This window comes from Rhinoderma darwinii, chromosome 2 (assembly GCF_050947455.1).
Source record: "Rhinoderma darwinii isolate aRhiDar2 chromosome 2, aRhiDar2.hap1, whole genome shotgun sequence".
NCBI classification, from domain to species: Eukaryota; Metazoa; Chordata; class Amphibia; order Anura; family Rhinodermatidae; genus Rhinoderma; species Rhinoderma darwinii.
In genome coordinates, this window is record NC_134688.1 from 94,010,740 (window position 1) to 94,028,813 (window position 18,074).

An 18,074-nucleotide genomic window follows, 5' to 3' on the forward strand; every position below is an offset into this window, starting at 1 on the left:
CGGCCATATTGTAGTTAGGCCTCCTTGTGCTCTCCATATATTAGTTAGGCCCCCCTTGTGCCGCCCATATAGTAGTTAGTCCCCCTTGTTCCCTCCGTTTAATAGTTAGGCCCCTTTGTGCCCTCCATGTAGTAGTTCGGCCCCCTTGTTCCCTCGATATAGTAGTTAGACCCCATTGTGCACTCCATATAGTAGTTAGGCCCCCCTTGTGCCCCCATATAGTAGTTAGGCCCCCCTTGTGCCGCCATATAGTAGTTAAGCCCCCTTTTGTGTTGCCCATATAGTAGTTAGGCCCCCTTGTGCCCTCCATATATTAGGCTCCATTGAGCCCTCCATAGTAGTTGGGCCCCTCGTTTTCGCTGTATATTGGGTAGGCCCCACTGTGCCCTCCATATAGTAGATAGGCCCCCTTGTGCTCTCCATAGATTAGCTAGGTACCCTTAGCGCCAATGAAAAACAAGAAAAAGAAACTCCCCCCTACCCCACTCCAACGAGCGGATAGGTCCTCTGCCTGCTTGGCCCAGGAAACGCCAACATCCTCCCGACCTCTAGTAGGCCACAGGTCTTAAACAGCCTGTGGCCTACAAGAGTAAGTGGCGGGGCAGGGAGCCAATGGCTCTCTGCGTCCGGAGATAGATTCAGCTCTGCCCCTGGAGCCACCGGAGGATCCTCCGGTCCTCCAGTGCGCCAGTCTGAAGATGAGTGCAACTAGAACTAATCTTGTAACTGACTTTCCGTGTGTTCAGCCTGGGGGATGGCTGCAGTACTGAAGTCCTATATCTTTATTATTGATGATTGGACTGCTGAAAAAGCTCTGGAAGTACCAGACATACCAAGGATTATTGCTGTGATAGAAACCAGTAGCTAAGACTTTCTTGCATGCAGCAATAGTTGTTTTATATTGTTATATATATTGTTAGGTAGTTGTAATAATATCATTTATTTTAAATATATTGAACATTTTGTGACAAATAATATTATTTGCCTAACTTGAAATTGCGGCAATATTCCCTGGCACTATGTTGACTCGAGTAAAAGTGGCCATGCATGCCTCGATTTGCCTCAGATCCGACTATTGTTACTTGCAAGTTAATGTTCAGAAATCTATATCCAATGTCCAAAAATATTCCTATATCCGAATGTAAAATAACGAAATACCTGATGCATTTTGCTAGATTGTCATCGCACACCGAACGGATGACTCATTCTGCCAAAAATGATTATCCTTGCCAAGATCTCACAGGATGCTAAGTCTATAGGTGCTCTGGCAGTCTGACAAGTGACAGGATAAACCATGCTGCAATGACCTTCATATCAGAAGCTAAAACTCTCAGAATCTGATGAGCTGCCTCGTTAGTTCAATGTAGTCGAAAATCTAAATCTACAATTTTGAAATATCTGGAGACAGGGTGGCATTGCGTTGTTTATTAGAAACTGGCATCAGATATTGATAGCATACAACAAGTATATTGCGCTGTATATGACCTGTTTCAGATGAATCAGCCATCAGATGAGAATGTGTCTCTTTAATAACCAGTGTCCTAAAAGTGAAAATTTTAAACCCTTTTTGGAATGGGGGCAGATCTTTAGCCTATGTCCAGTTTTCACAGTAAAGCTATAAGATCCCTAGGATAGTGTAATTAGAATAATGGATGTAAAGCGTCATTTGGGGTTGCTATAAGACGCTTGCTCCAACGTATTAAAAGGGATGTGACTTGGGCGGTGCTCTCTGCCAGTCATGTCAGTCAGCCTCTCATTCAATCCATTGGTGATTTGAGGAGAACCGTTGACTGACAGGGCTCTCCTCCAGAAGCAATGCATGTATAGGCTTTTCAGAGCACAAAGCAAACGGCTTACAGCTCCCTTATCTTTTACCGGACTACCATTAGTCATCTTCTAGCGCGCTCTATATTATAAACAGTGAATGGAATGGCCTCAATCTGTCTGTAGTTACTCCTCTTGTAGGAAAAACTAAGTGGAGTATTTTTCAAGCTATTTGACTTTTTTTTTTTTGTTTTTTTAAAAGGCTTTATTTTTCCAAAACTTTTGCCATTTGTTACAGTACAAAACAAGTACAGTAAATAAAACAATAGAAACAAGATAAAGTACAAGGTATCTGGTATGCACTATACTGCAAGAATATTATCAGAAGAGATGTAGCACATATATAAAATACTTTCCCAATGAAATAGGATTAGTGAGGTGTGCCCTGTCAATGCCCCACAAGAAAATAACAGTCATACCACATTCATCCCATGCCCCATTCTTCCCAACCCCTCTCAATCCAAGTATAATTTTTTTCCACACTTAAACCGGAGATTCGGATGTCTCCAACCATCTGGACCAGATCTTATCAAATCTAGCTATTTGACATTTTTAGCAGGATAACAACATGAAAAAAGGAACCTGAATCCCAATGCCAGGTACATGTAAAGCCGTAAGTCACAGCGGATTAGCATGAATACACATAAGGCTTCGTTCACATCTGCGCCAGGGTCCCTTTCCAACGTTCCGTCTGAGCTTTCCGTCGGAATGGGACCCTGACTGACACAAACGGAAACCATAGGTTTCTGTTTCCATCACCATTGATTTCAATGGTGACGGATCCGGTGGCAATGTTTTCCGTTTGTCTCCGTTGTGCAAGGGTTCCGTCGTTTTGACTACACTATATTGATTCCATCAAAATGACGTAACCCATGCACAACGGAGACAAACGGAAACCATTGTCATCGGATCCGTCACCATTGAAATCAATGGTGATGGAAACGGAAACCTATGGTTTCCGTTTGTGTCGGTCAGGATCCCGTTCTGACGGAAAGCTCTGAAGGAACGTCGGAACGGGACCCTGGCGCAGATTTGAACGAAGCCTAAGACATTACAAGGCAGAGGTGCTGTTCACCTTCTCATTGTCCCTTTGTCATTGGCAGCTACTGGAGTTACAAGAAGTGTGAAAGTGCACAAACAACCCCTTGATTCTTTGCAGCTATTGTTGTGATATGTCACAATTCAAAATAGCTGCTGGCAAACAAAAGGTTTTTGTAACTGCTACAATTCTTGTAATACTTAGTAGCTTCAGGTAACAAAGGCACAATGGGGTGGCGAGCAGCTCCACCGTGTACTGTGTATTCATTATAATCAGTCCCCATCTATCTATTGTGACACTGAGAAATATGACAGCAGGGGGAGCTAGAGAGCCCATTGTACTGATAAGCATTCAAGCACAGGATTTTACCTCTGACTACGTGTCCTGGGAACTGCCAACAAATGCATCGCCCAGTATACAACTCCTGTCCACAGCTCCTTATGTACCCTGTCTTATGTCACCAACCAAGGTCCCAATTCCCCAAGTGTCACATGTGCTGCTCCACCACCCACTGTAAACGCACAGGATGTGTTACCTGGATTTCTGCATTGATTACTAATAAAATGTGGTTTGGTTGTTATCCAAGTCACAATTGTAGACAAACACAAACTAAAACTAATAGCACACAAACAGTAATATTATTTAATTGTTAAAATTCAATAACCTGTACATCTCCCTTTAGCTACAATCACCTCCACCAAACGTTTCCTGTAGCTGCAAATAAGATTTGCACAATGTTGAGGAGGAATTTTGGACTATTCCTTCCTGCAAATGTATTTTAGTTCATCAATATTTCTGTGATGTCTTGCATGTACATTCCTCTTCAGGTCTTGCCACAGCATCTGAATGGGATTTAGGTCAGGACTCTCGGCCATTCCAAAACACCATTCTTCTTTTCAATCCTTGTTTAGTTGATTTACTTGTGTGCTTTGGGTCGTTGTCTTGTTGCATCACCCAACGTCTCTTCAGCTTGAGGTCATGGTCTGCGGCTCTTACATTCTCCTTTAAAATGTTTTGATACCACTTTGAATTTATTCTTCCCCCAATGATCGCAAGAAGTCCAGGCCCCACGATGCTCCCTCCACCACTTTTCATAGTTGGGATGAGGATTTGGTGTTGGTGTGCAGTATTCTTTTCCACATAGCATTGTTCATTTGTGCTAAGTAATTTTTTTAATCTCCTTTGTTTCTAGAACATTTCCCCAGAAGCATTATGGAACATCTAGGTGGTCTCGGGCAAACTTCAGATGGGTCGAAATGTTTTATGTTTTGTTGTGTTTTTTGGACAGCTTTTGTGGTGTCCTTGCATGAACACCATTCTTTTTCAGTGTTTTTTTAATAGTGGACATACAAACAGAGGTTTTGCCATTTTCGCTGTTCACGCCACTTGTCCTGCCGTCGCTGCGGCCTGACTTTCTAATCTAACCCCTGACTTGTGTGTAGCCTAGGCCATAGTTCCCTCCGTTTGCCTGTCAGGTGTTTCTTTTCTGCCTATGACCTGCTTCCCCGTGTCTGCTCTTGATTGAAGCAGGACCTACCCGGCATCCTCTCATTACTTTTCAAACGCACTTGGGACTTCAGCTTTGCTGCAATTTATTTTCTGGGACCATCCTTCTTCTGTCTTCATCCACAGGAGTTCCTATCTTCAAGGGTCTGATTGTTTGCTTCTTTTACTTCCCCAATTAATGATTGTTTATTTTTTTGTTCCTCTTTCTATCATCTCTTTTCCTCAGGCGGTTGTAATTTAAAGTTTATTCACGGCCAGCCTACCCCATTCTGCCCACAGTTCTTGCTATCCTGGGCCCCCCATATGGCTCCCCCACCCCTTGAAAATGTGGCTTCCCCTGAATGGGCGATGTCTTATGCTCATGCCCTAGGGAATATTTCCTAACTGTGGCTGAGCTCAGGGGTCCTCCTTTATTTCCTTTTGATAATACTCTGTCTACTTCTCATAGTAGATCCCATAAGAGGCAAAGGGGTGCTTTGGACGTCTCGTTCCTCGTCAAGCTCTTTCCAGGGGGATCCCATTTCAGTGGATCAGTACCTTACCTCACATGTGTCTTCTGACTCCCATCAGAATAGAAATAGCAGCCTTTAGCTACTCTGCAGGCGTTAATATGTTCTGTGAGAGACCTGTTGTATGTAAGGGATGATACCATCTCCCCTTCTCAGAAGGTAGCACCCTTACAGGGACTACGGCACCACAAGCTGTGTTTCCCAAACTTTTAGGAATCTGAGAAATTATTAACCAAGAAGTGGAAATATCCAGACATACGTCTTGTTGTTTCTAAACGCACGAATACTTTGTTTCCTTTTCAGATTTGGTCTCATTGTGGTCTGTCTCCTTCTGTGGATCTTCCTATTGCTAGGTTATCAAGGACCACATCTATTCAACATGGTATCCCAGGACTGACGCGGTGGACGGCACTGCTCACTCCATGGAGAGAGCTATCTTTCCTGCATCTCTACCCCCCACTTCCACTCTTGCCCAGAGTGCTCAAGAGGGGAGAGCTTTTCCTCGATTCTGGTAGCCTCGCCCCTCCTGGTACGCAGATCTTCCTTCTCGTGGACTTGCAATGGCATCTTCTGCTTCTTCTTGACCTCCCTTTTAAGATCTGCTATTCTACCCCACTTCACCTCAGAACCTCAGCTTCAACAGCCATGTCGTTAAATGCATCTGAGGGCCAGGGGTCTCTCTGAGCCAGTCATCCAGACTATGTTGAAAGCCAGGAAACTTCAATCTGCCAAGGTGTACTACCGTACGTAGGAGGCTGTAAACACAATAATTTCCATCAAATGAAATGTTCCACACCTGTCCTTTCTGCAATCGGGTCAGGAACTGAAGGGTCAGATTTCTGCTCTGTCCATTATTTGCGGTCCCTCCTTTCAGGGATCCCATTAAACCTTGGTACCATTCTCTGAACTTTTCAGGTGACTCCCTTTGAACCTTCGAGAGACATTTCACTGTGTCTCCTCTTCTGGAAGGTAGCTTTTCTGGTGGCTATCACCTCCATCAGGTGGATTTTGGAATTTGCTGCTGGCTTTTCTTGCAATTCACCTTTTTTGGTCATCCATAACGTTAAGGTGGTGTTCTGACCTGTTTTGTCTTTTTTACCGAAGGTAGTTTCTACCTTCCATATTAATAAAGAGATTATTCTCCTTTATTTTTGCTTACCCCATCTCATCTGAGTGAACGGGCTTTGCATTAACTTTATTTGGTAAGAGTTGTCTATGTTTATCATGCTGTAACTGCGTCATTTTGCTGCTCTAATTTTTGTTTTATTATTCCTAAAGGGTAACACAAGGGCTTTCCTAGGCTACTATTGTCTTTAAATTTAGAAACCTATCGGTCCACGGGTAAAGTTCCTTCCTGGCCATTCTACAAGGGCTGTTGGTGCCTCCTGGGCGGGAGGTCAGGCATCAAGCTTCAGTTGCTCAGGCCTGCAAGGCTGTTACCTGGGACTTCTGTGCACACTTTCAGTACGATTTACCAAATCCATTCTTTGGATACCAATCTGGGTTGTAGACAGCTGTGTGTTAGGCAGGTCACATGGCTGTTCTTTTATTTTGTCCCTCCCCCTCTGGGACTGCTTTAGGACATCCCATGGTGCTGTGTCCCCAATAATTAATGCGAAAACAAGATTTTTTTAACTCATGGTAAAATGTATTTCTTGCTGAATCCATTGCCTGACATAGATCTTGCCCCTCTTCTTCTTTGTTTTTTTTTATTCTAGTCCCTGGATCTGCAGTTCTGTTTGGTTTTCTCCTGGGACAGTGGACATGTTTGTGTTCTTTTTTTCCTACTGCTTTTGTACAAACTGAATTAGCCAGTGTCTGTGGGAAGGGTGTTGCCTGTCTGGGCGGAGCCAAGACTACCTAGTCTCACCTCTTAGTAGCAGAGGCATATACCAATGGTGCTATGTTCCCCAATGGATTCAATGAAAAATACATTTTATGGTGATTTGTCAGTAACCAGGCTTTGGGTGCCTTTATTTAATGGGCAAAGAACCTATGATACCAACACTTCCAATCTCATCTCCTTAATTGAAACACCTTTTGCTAACTAGCTCTTAGGGAAGTCAGTAACACAGAGGTTGACTGCATTATTTGCGCTTGTATTGTTGATGTTTACTCCATGTGCTCAATAAAAGACATGAACAGTACAACTGTTTGTGTGTTGTTACATTAGTTAAATTATGTTTGTCTCCAATTGTGACTTGATGACAATCAGACCACATTTTATTAGTAATAGGTAGTTCTAAAGGGTTCACTTATTTTTTATTACAACTTTATTTTGTGTCCAAATGCTATTTGATTGTTTTTACCCTCTAAACTTGGTTCCTATTTATCATCATGTGGGTCTTCTAGTGAATAGTCATTGACCGTTTTTCTTTTTTTACAATATTAAGGGTACGCTTAGTGGAGAGAGGGTCTCCTCAGAGTTTGCTTCTCCTGGAGTCTGGAAAGGTAAGCCTCTAATTGTAATGTTAACTACATTGTAAAATATTACTTCATTTGTGATTCACTTGGTTCTTGGGTATTGACAATAAGTGGACATGACAGTAATATGTGCATATGTGCTATATTTATCTGTTATAATGTCCATCTCCACAGTAGTTGTAGAACCTCTTTATGTCCAAGAAAGCTCTTATCTTGTACAGTCCAAGTTACATTGTGCTGATTTAATAAGCTTAGCTAAAGTATTGGTGTATGTTTTTTACATTTTTTTAATATGCTATTTTAAAGAGGCTCTGTTACCACATTATAAGTGGCCTATATTGCACATGATGTGATCGGCGCTGTAATGTAGATTACAGCAGTGTTTTTTATTTAGAAAAACAATCATTTTTTATGTAGTTATGACCTATTTTAGCTTTATCCTAATGAGTTTCTTAATGAACAACTGGGCGTGTTTTACTTTTTGGCCAAGTGGGCGTTGTACAGAGGAGTGTATGAGTTCAAATAAGGTTCAGTATAAGAAAATGTGGGTGAGCACGAAAAGATTAACCCAAAAATCAAAGGATAAAAACTGTCATAATATGGGATAGTTTCATGTTATTAAAAGAGTAGTGGATGTTTGGACAGACTTCCCGCTGATATGTGTATATATAAGGCTCTGTTCGCATATTGCGTTTTGTGCCCTGCGCATATGCCAAGCACATTCATAGAATCTGGTTGACCCAATGTATGCTAAAAGAGTGTCCTTTCAACATTTTCTTAGGCCTCATGCACACGACCGTGCCCGTAATTACTACCCGCGGGCAGCCGGCCGTTTTTATGGGCTGTGCTCCCATTATAAAGTATAGTAGCATGGCCCGTAAAATAAAATAAAAATAGGACATGTTCTATATTTTTCAAAGTAAGCAAACGGGAAGGTACCCGTGGCCAATAGAAGTCTATGGGCCTGTAATTACGGGCGTTTTTACTGTCGTGTGCATTTGGCCTTAGCTGTATTAAAAACCAAATGATTAACCACGCTTTTCAATGCAGAGGCATCCCGCAAGAAAACGTATTTCAACAATGTATGAACAGACCCCAATTAGGTGTAGACTTGTATGACCCTCCTGATTTTTATCTGCCTTCACTTCTCTCTGTTTCTTTGATAGATTAATATTTGAAACCTTGGACAGTCATTCTATTCCAATGTTTGTTTTAGATTTTACCTGGTGTCACAGTGATTATTGTTAATCCAGAGACCAAAGGACCTCTGGGAGATTCTCATCTTGGTGAGGTAAATTGGATGACATTTCTTATGGATGGTGAGGTTTCTCAGGGACTATAGCACCCAGCATTATTTACAGCTTGTGGACTTACATCTATTCATTTTGATTAAACAGATCACATGTTCTTGGAGAAATTTATAAACCCAACAAGAAGTATTTATATCCTCTTACTTAAAACGGTACATCAGAAATATATGGTCTTATATATTAAAATTAGTCTTTAAAAGGAACCGGTCACAAGGTTTGGAGCCACTAAACCACCGGCATTTCGTTATGCAGCTGGGGTTTAGTGTTACAAAGCTGTTTACGTAAAAAAAACTTACGTTTTGGGAATAGTTAGTAAAGTAACTTACAACTTACCGAGATGAGCCTGGGAGCAGCATCGGGCGCATGTGAAGTAAAGCACGGTGTACTGTCCTCCACTTTATTAGCGCAATGCACATGAAACCGAAGCCGCCGGACACCTCTTGGTAATTTCCATTACAAACTATTTCCGAAATGTCCATTTTGACCTGGGCAGGTTTGGAACGCTAAACCCCCAGCTGTTTAACGTCTTTTTGGTGGATTAGTGAATCCAAACCTAGTCATAGGTTCCCTTTAAGAATCTCTTAAGGTAGGAATATATTTTTGATGACTGACAAGTCCTGTAAGAATTTAGTGATCAGCCGAGTGTGTTTTTCCAGTTAAACAATAATGTTTCCTCTCAAGTAAGCTGGCACTGGGTTTGCCTGTCTACTTGCTCTTCAACATCCCACCAACATAGACATAGGAGCTTGAGTAAGTGTCTCTTTTGTGATATAATCTTTCAGACAAAAAAAATAATACCATCTTTCCTTGAAATGTTGGGCTACCACCTTATGTCTAGCTTTACCTTTATGTAGACTCATCTGGGGAAATGACAATACCAGTTAGTATGTAACTTTATAGGGTTGTGTAGTTGCCATCAATTATTCCTGAGTTCCATACCCGGCCGTCCACTTTTTTCGATGTGGTATTTCTGACTACTAATTCCACACTTCTGTTGCCATAGATATGGGTGAACAGCCCGCACACAGCCAGTGGATACTACACTATATATGACAGTGAAAGTCTGCAGGCTGATCACTTTAACACCAAACTCAGCTTTGGGGACACCCAGACACTTTGGGCAAAAACTGGATACCTTGGCTTTGTCCGTAGAACAGAACTGACGGATGCGAGTGGAGGTACAGTAATCGTTTAGAGATATTTTCATCTAGCAGCAATCTTCCCCTTAAATCTGGAGAATTGTTTCTACTATAATTTGTGACCTCCGAGTTTTGCTGATCGATTCCTTTCTGTCTTTGTTTCAGAACGGCACGATGCCTTATTTGTTGTTGGAGCACTGGATGAAACACTGGAGCTGAGGGGACTACGTTACCATCCCATTGACATTGAAACCTCAGTGTCACGCACACATCGGAGCATTGCTGAGTGGTACGTATGACAAAGATGGATATATAAATATATGGATGGATACAGATGGAGACGGATAAATATAGATGGGGATAAGGGGGTAGAAAGAAATGGTAGATAATCCAGATAAAGCACTAAGAAGCTATGGAAATACACTGCATTACTTCTACTCATTGAGAGTTACATTATATAATATAGAGCTGCATTTGGCCTTCTAATATGTATTACGGAAACCAATCGATAATTGTTAACACTTACATCCCTGCAGCCATAGCAGCTTAGCGGAGATCTTTTGTTATTTTCTATATCCGATTATCGGTGTAAAGACTGCACTTCTTAGAATGCAAAACACCACAGCAAGCTCTGTACATACACTGAACAAGCAAGGGGTGTTGGTTGAATTTATTTGGGCAGCAGAAACCTGAATGCATCTCGGCATTATGTCGATCACAATTGGGAAAGCAATATATTTGCAAAGTTGCTTCACTTTTTATGTAAATTATATATAAATGGAAACTGTGAAATTGTATGCAGCTTTAAAAGCGTAGGCCATATCTAGACAATCTAATTGTACACTTAAATTAATCATACATTCCTTCTTCAATGTTCCCCTTACAGTGCTGTATTCACATGGACCAATCTGTTGGTGGTGGTGGTTGAGCTTTGTGGCTCTGAACAGGAAGCTCTGGACCTGGTTCCTCTAGTGACCAACGTAGTGCTGGAAGAACATTACTTGATCGTAGGAGTAGTGGTGGTGGTAGATCCTGGAGTCATCCCTATCAACTCTCGAGGGGAAAAACAACGGATGCACCTGCGGGACAGTTTCTTAGCGGATCAATTAGATCCGATCTATGTTGCGTACAATATGTAAAGACAATGGACTTTTAACTTAACCACTCAAGACATACCACCGGGTTATTATTTTTGTCAAAATTTCACGTAAAAATTCCAATTCTTGATGATAGATTGAAACGTGTGTTGTCTTTTTAGCATAACCTCTAGTAGATCATGGTCTGTCTGCATTATTTTATGAAAGGGAACACTGTGCTGCGGTAGTATTAAAAAGCAAGTCACTGGACGTTAACTGTATCTTAGCTACAGAACTGTCGATGTGGGTATGGCATTTGTGGTGCCCACGTATAATGGGCACACTGCATGTACACATACCTAGTTCTGCAGCGAAGATTTATTTAATTTTGAAAGGATTTTTTTTTTTTAAATCCTTCCTATTCGCAGCTGTAGCTTTGTTTTGTCTTATTAAATTAAAATTCGGTAGTAAAACTGCTTCTTCTTAATGGCGCCATGAGCACCCTGCTTCAGTGATACAGAGCTCACAATCTACTGAGCCTCAGTGCCACTAAGGTAAGGTGTTCGACTTAGAATAAAAAGAAAATTGTGTAGGATTTAGATTTTTTTTCATTTAGATAGGTCTTAAATGTAAAATATTCTGCCTATATTTTAAATATGTAAATATTAATATAACAATTATCAACATTCAGATCTGCTTGTGGTAAATATGGAGGTGATGTTGAATTGTTCTATGGCAATCGCAGAGGGTTTAGCATTTTTACTAGTTTTTAGGTATATAGATTACAGGGGCATGCCAGCAGTAGCTTTACCAACCGAATGGCCTACGGTAGCTAGCAGAGCATGCAAGTTCTTGTTCAAATGCTGCAGAGAACCTATGGTTTGCCTACCCCTGTTATAGACCATGCAAGTGATAGAACGATTGTCTTGATCCATACAGAAGTATTTTGTTGCCTACTAATATATGTTGTTAAATATATGCTGAATGTTTTAATGAATTTGTCGTTTGGAAATTTGCTAACAACTCAACTGTATTGCCAGCAGGTAAAAAAACAGAACTTAATATCGATGCACTTTTTCATTACTGCCTTCTTTCCATTGTGGCAAGAGAGCGAGCGCTTCTCTTCAATGGCTGAATAAGATCTACGATCTGGATTTCCTCATTCGTACCCAGCTTCTCATATACTCCACCATCATATTTCCAGGCTGATCAGCAATGTTCACATATGCACTCTGCTCCCAAGACGATTCTCAATGGTAAAACGCCGCTCAGATTGGAGATTGCGAGGAATAGTTTCTGTCACAGTGATTGTACTTTATACTGGCACCTAGAACCATAGATTTTGATATTTACACTGTGGTTACTACTACTACTAGTAAAGCTATTGTCAGCAGTCAATAATATACAGACGTATTTCTAATTCTATTTACTTGCCAGAAAGCAGTATCCAAGCTTAGGAGTCGCACTTCGTACATTCAAGCGGTTCCTAGTCTAACAATAGATTCACTAAGTTGCATGCCGCATCAACCTACGTGGTTGGCAGCCAGATGTATAGAATGTGAGCAGAACCTCCTCAATGTCTTCTTTCTAGGAAAGATATGTGGGGGGCATGCCATAAGGTTTTTTCTTTGGCACCTTAACCTGAACATATATGTAATCACTGACAAAAACTCCTTTGCAGCACGTTGTAAAGCATTACTACATACATCGGTAAGTTCTATTCTCCCATGTGAATGTCTGTGACTTGGTCATATTCGCTAGGTTATAACTAATTTCCTGGTCCACAAATAGGTTCTCTGGAAAAGTCACATATCGTTGGTAAGGCCAACATTTTAAGGCGCATAGTTTCTCTCTGAACTATATCATTAGAGGTTTTCTTTTATATCATTAGTATTAGATACAGTTGTGTTTTTAGAAGTGACTATTGAATTGGGCCACGCAAAAGCTGTGAATTATAGACCATACTAGATACGTAATGGAGTCCTGTCTTGTTTGAACTTAAAACGTACCTATCGTTCTAATATTTTGTATAAATCCGTAGAATATATGAAACTTTGTAATACATCGTATTAGGGGAAAGTGTCATCTTCCCCACCTTCCAGCAGCCTGTATTTCCCCCATCCCCTGCCTGCAGGATCTCTGTAAATGTTCAGAAACGTTCTCATCTTCGGTAATAATCTCATGTATATGGGGTCCTCCTGACATGACAGGTGTCAGGGAAAATGAGGATTGGGGATGTGAAATTCAACATCTCATGAGATCCTGTGTTGTGCTGGGACATAAGCTGCAGGTTGATGACTTAGTACGTGATCGAGATTTTGTTCTCTTAACCATGACAGACCTTCTTTATAATGTTCGAGACCATCTCTCCAAAGACAAAAGCACATAGTTTTATTCTGAAGCATGAACGCAGGCGCGGTGTATTGTGGCTCATCGTCATACTTGAGTGATGCCTTCTAGTGACCGGTAGAAATCTTGGTGTCAGTTAAAGCGGTTTACATGAGGTGATTATTATTCATAATGTGAACTTTATTCCACTCATTAGTTATAAACCAATTTTTACTTCATTTTAATTTTTTACTCAGCGGTCCATCATTGGCGATCACTTCATGTAAATGAGCCACGATCAAAGCTGCCCATACATCCTACCAACAATCTAATGTTTATTAGGAATGGACCCTCCACTGGTGTTGGGTAGAAATAAAACCAGATTATTCCTGTCCAGTTCTATTGTTTTCCAAGTGATAAGTGGCATCAGAGGTCTGTGGCAACCACTTATCTCACATAGAACTAACATGCTCATTCAACCGGGCCATGTGTGTAAGGGCTGTAAGCCATCTCAATTGCCGGACAAAAAGATTTATACCTATTAATTTATGTCTGTGGTCAGCTTTAGTGTAAAATCCTAAAAGATGATAAAATGTCACTGATGCGTTGTTAGAATTGTACAGGGTTTTGTTATAGAGACCACAATTCAATTGCCTTTGTGAATGAAACTATTTATTTTGCCAAGATGATGACCACACACACCATACACACACCACACACACACACCACACACACACCACACACCACACACACCACACACACACACACCACACACACACCACACACACACCATACACACACACCATACACACACACCACACACACACCACACACACACACACACCATACACACACACACCATACACACACACACACACACCACACACACCACACACACACACACCACACACACATACCACACACACATACCACACACACGGCTTGTCTGCACAATGCTAAGGACCTAAGGAGTGAATGTACATTAAAACTTGAGGACCACTTAAGGTGGAATGATTTGCACAAGCTCAAAAGATTTTTATAAAAAAAATATATATCTGAAAGTTCCACAGTTCATCTATTTTTCTTATCACCACATACTGTAGTCTCTGGGGGTTGGGAGGTGCTTCCAACATGGGGTAGGGGCTTATTTTAACCAGCATGCAGGACGGGGCTTTTTAACAATTAAATATATTACTTTTCTGCAGATCATGCCGATGATAAATTCTCCTCCTGATTTTTTTTTCTTTTTAATTATTTTACAAATGTAATTTTTCTTCTTTTTTTTTTTTTTTTTTTGTCTTTTCTAAGAGCGAGTATGACTCCAAATGGGTTACAATATTTTAAAACTACCTGGTAAATGTAACTGAGCAGGGCGACTGATTATTCTATTTGTCTAGTCAGGATAGATTATGAACGGACCAGACCTTTCTGATGGTCTCTGCATGTAGCTTAACCCACTATTAGCCAGGAGTGCTGATATATAGGAGACACGATTCTCTTTGTGATTCTCAACAGGCCCTTGGTTACATTTGATTTACAATACAGTGTGTTCTAGAGTTCAGCAATCTCTCTGCAACTTTGTCTCTCCCCGGACAGGCAGCTGTTTCCTACTCCAGACATTGTAATGATCAACTTCCTCCCAAGTCTGAGCTTTTTTTCTTGCCATGCAGGACATAAATCACAAAATAGTTTAACAAAATAAAATTGCTAGGACCTGATGAGAGTTCTTTTTGACTACACACTTCGGGTAAAACCGAGAAGTTACCCCGGAGAGCCGCCTAGTGTTGTTTACATGTGGATTGGCACGTTTATAGACCGTATTAACATCGGCGACATTTATCACACATTTACATTTCCTAAGATGGAAACTGGTTTGTTTGGGAAGTGACGAAAGCTACAATTGAGAGACTCCTAGAATTACATAATTCCCATTCATTTCAACATAAAGTAACAGCATATGCGGCCAACTGTTTGTTTTTTTTACAAATTTGCAGAAAGCTAAATTCTAGGACTTTACATGCAGTTTAGAAGACATGCTAGCTTTATTGATGATCATAAAAGCACAAACCTACCACAACAGATAGCAGCCAGTCCAGTGAGAGTTAAGTGATATATAGGTATATGGCTATTCACAAGTAAATCTAGCTTGTTTAGATCTGTACTAGATTGCTACAGGCCATGTGTGGGCTGAGCCGCAGCTGCAATGTTGACGTGGCCACAGCCAGCCTGAGGGGAGCCCCGAAATAAAAGCAGAACATGGCCACCTATGCCAGTGCATGGCACTTAATTCCAGACAACCGCTTTAACATATGGCCAGCTATAGACTATTAGATCCGAGTATCTGATTGCTATGGGTTATGTCTGTACATTTCCTCTGTCCAGTTTTGGCTATTCCTGACATACATACCTGATCCGCTTACGCTTGTTTTTGTTGTATTTTTAAACATTTTACAATCACTATGAATCATATTTGGAAAATGAATCTATTGGATCTACTTGTAACGTTACATTGTGTATGAACAGGGAAGTCCATTCAATAGTTTGTTAAATGTAACACTTGTTTACATATATTAAAAAAAAAAAACAGAAGCAAACTTGAACCTTTTTGTATCCTCTTAATATGTGTGCCACACGGTTTTACCACTTCGAACATTTCCATTACTGCTTGCTTTAGCTTAACGGATGTCATATTGTCTTTGTATAAATCATATGTAAATAAAACTACTTTGTGCTTTATCTGATCATTTCACCAGATTTCAAGTAATGGAAAGTTCTGCTATTATTTTACAATTGGTTCTATGTTATTTGAAAGAGAGTTAAAAAAAAACAAAAAACCTTAAGCAATTGATCTCCGTATGGTTCTGAACAGGAAAATGTTTTTGATGACCACAATTGTTTGTTAACAAATCTGCAAAATATTAATATAAAATATGTAATACAATTCTATATCTGTTGTTTTATTTTGCCTGCTGTTTAAAAGATGTTGGCACCGTCCATCTGATTGGTAACACACGGATAATAGCACAATCCCAATTCAACATTGAGCTGACCAGCTGATCCTAAGAGGAGTTAGGGCCCATTCTGACGTGGCAGAATTGCTGTGGAATTCTCCAGCGGCCGTTTTTTACATTGTTTCAATCCATTTTTAGACAAGTTAGTAAAGACATTGCGGAAAACTCCGCTGCGGACCATAGGCTGCGGTGCAGAATTTTCCCTCCGCAGCATGCACTGACTGTTGCGGAGAAGCAGCGGAATTTCACTGCGGATTTCAGCCTTTGCAATGCAAAAACTAAAATCTGTGGCAAGTCCGCTGTGTTTTCTGCAACGTCTGAATTACCTGTCAAATATGCAAATGTTGGTGCAGATTCGTTGCGTAATTGCCCCAAATCTGCACCAACATTTGCACCGGAAAAACTCCACCACGTCTGAACATGGTCTTAAGGATGCAGAGCCTAACCGCTACGGCCTATTAGGGCATATAGAGGGAAGGGTCTCCTCTCCAGGACCCCCCAGCCCTCTTTGAGCCAGAGAAAACGGCCACTAACATGCAGCGGCTCTTGCTCAAGCAGGACCTGACCGCCCATGTATTACATTTAGGCATCCACGTGTAATAATACATTTCCCCTGTAGCGTCAACTACACAGTGAACTTCCTTCTGCAAAATCTTATTTCTCAATTCGGTCATTTATCTCATGAACATTTTTGGCCAAGAAAATCCCTGTTTTATATGTAGTGCAAAAAAAGTCACTTGCCTATGATTCTATTTTGTGTAAATTGAAATGCTTGGTTCCATTTATGCCACAACATTTCAAACGAAAGCTGCGCTCTGCTTAAAACCCATTTTCTATATTTGCTATTCCTGTGTGTTGTGCTTTGTGTCTCATTATCGGTTTAGATTCAGCTCACTAGAACCTTGACATTCTCTTGTAGAATGTGATGCAGCAATGCAGAATTTATGATCTCCCCCGGAATGTGAACCATCCTTGTATTCCAGCCCCCTGCGGTTACAACACTTCTGCCAGGGTTCACATTGTGTACAGGTAGGGAGAAGCGCAGGCAATGGGGAAGCTTCACTTTGGAATTAGGCTCTTCTGTGCAATTGGAGCATTTTATGTTCTATTTTTGCACTGCATACTCCCCCCAATATGTGCATTATAAATTCTATCCACATCCATTGTGGTGGTGTCTTCCTATACCTAACCTACAGTATGTGATTCAGTCCGAATGCTTTTAATTTTACTTCTCCATATATTAACCCCTTAACGACATCCAACGTATGGGTACGTCGTTGTCGCTCAGTACTTAATGCAATCCAACATATGGGTACGTTGGAGCATTAAGTGGTCACTCTGTCTAAAGACAGCAGGCCATCTTTACACGTGGTGCGCACCCCCCCAGCATCGGCGATCGCCGTGATTGGTCAGTCAGTTCAGACGGCTAATCGCGGCTTTAACCTATCACTGTGCCGCAGGGCACAGTGATACGGTGGGGATTGGTGTTGTCTAGGACTGCACCAATCCCTGCCATGTACATGTAAGGCAGTAGTGATGGTGCCACACCCCCGATCGGACAACTGTCCCGTACTGTAATCATGTTTTCAGTACGGGACAGTAGTTCCACGGAGAGGCAGGGACTCCTAGCATCGTACATAACTATGATGCTAGGAGCCCGGCTCCCTGCACTGAGTTCGGTCCGGGACTTCCGGCCGAAATACGTCCGTCCATTACGGACGTTAATGTGCTCGTGTGAACCCAGCCTTAGGTTATGTGTACACGTAGTGACCAAAAACGTCTGAAAATACGGAGCTGTTTTCAAGGGAAAAAAGCCCCTGATTTTCAGACGTTTTTTGAGCAACTCGCGTTTTTCGCTGAGTTTTTCGCTGCGTTTTTAACGTCCATTTTTGGAGCTGTTTTCATTGG

General features: G+C 41.2%; 1 protein-coding gene across 2 annotated transcripts in view; it reads left to right on the top strand.

Moving 5' to 3' along the window:
- Window positions 1–16,101, top strand: part of DIP2B (disco interacting protein 2 homolog B) — a 222,923-nt gene extending 206,822 nt beyond the window's left edge. For both annotated transcript variants that reach the window (XM_075851921.1, XM_075851922.1), the window contains exons 34-38: window positions 7,272–7,329; window positions 8,519–8,593; window positions 9,616–9,790; window positions 9,917–10,040; window positions 10,638–16,101. In XM_075851921.1, the coding sequence (XP_075708036.1) occupies window positions 7,272–7,329; window positions 8,519–8,593; window positions 9,616–9,790; window positions 9,917–10,040; window positions 10,638–10,890 (685 nt within the window). In that variant the 3' untranslated portion in view covers window positions 10,891–16,101. The remainder of the gene's footprint in view (window positions 1–7,271; window positions 7,330–8,518; window positions 8,594–9,615; window positions 9,791–9,916; window positions 10,041–10,637) is intronic.
- Window positions 16,102–18,074: the final 1,973 nt, after the last annotated feature.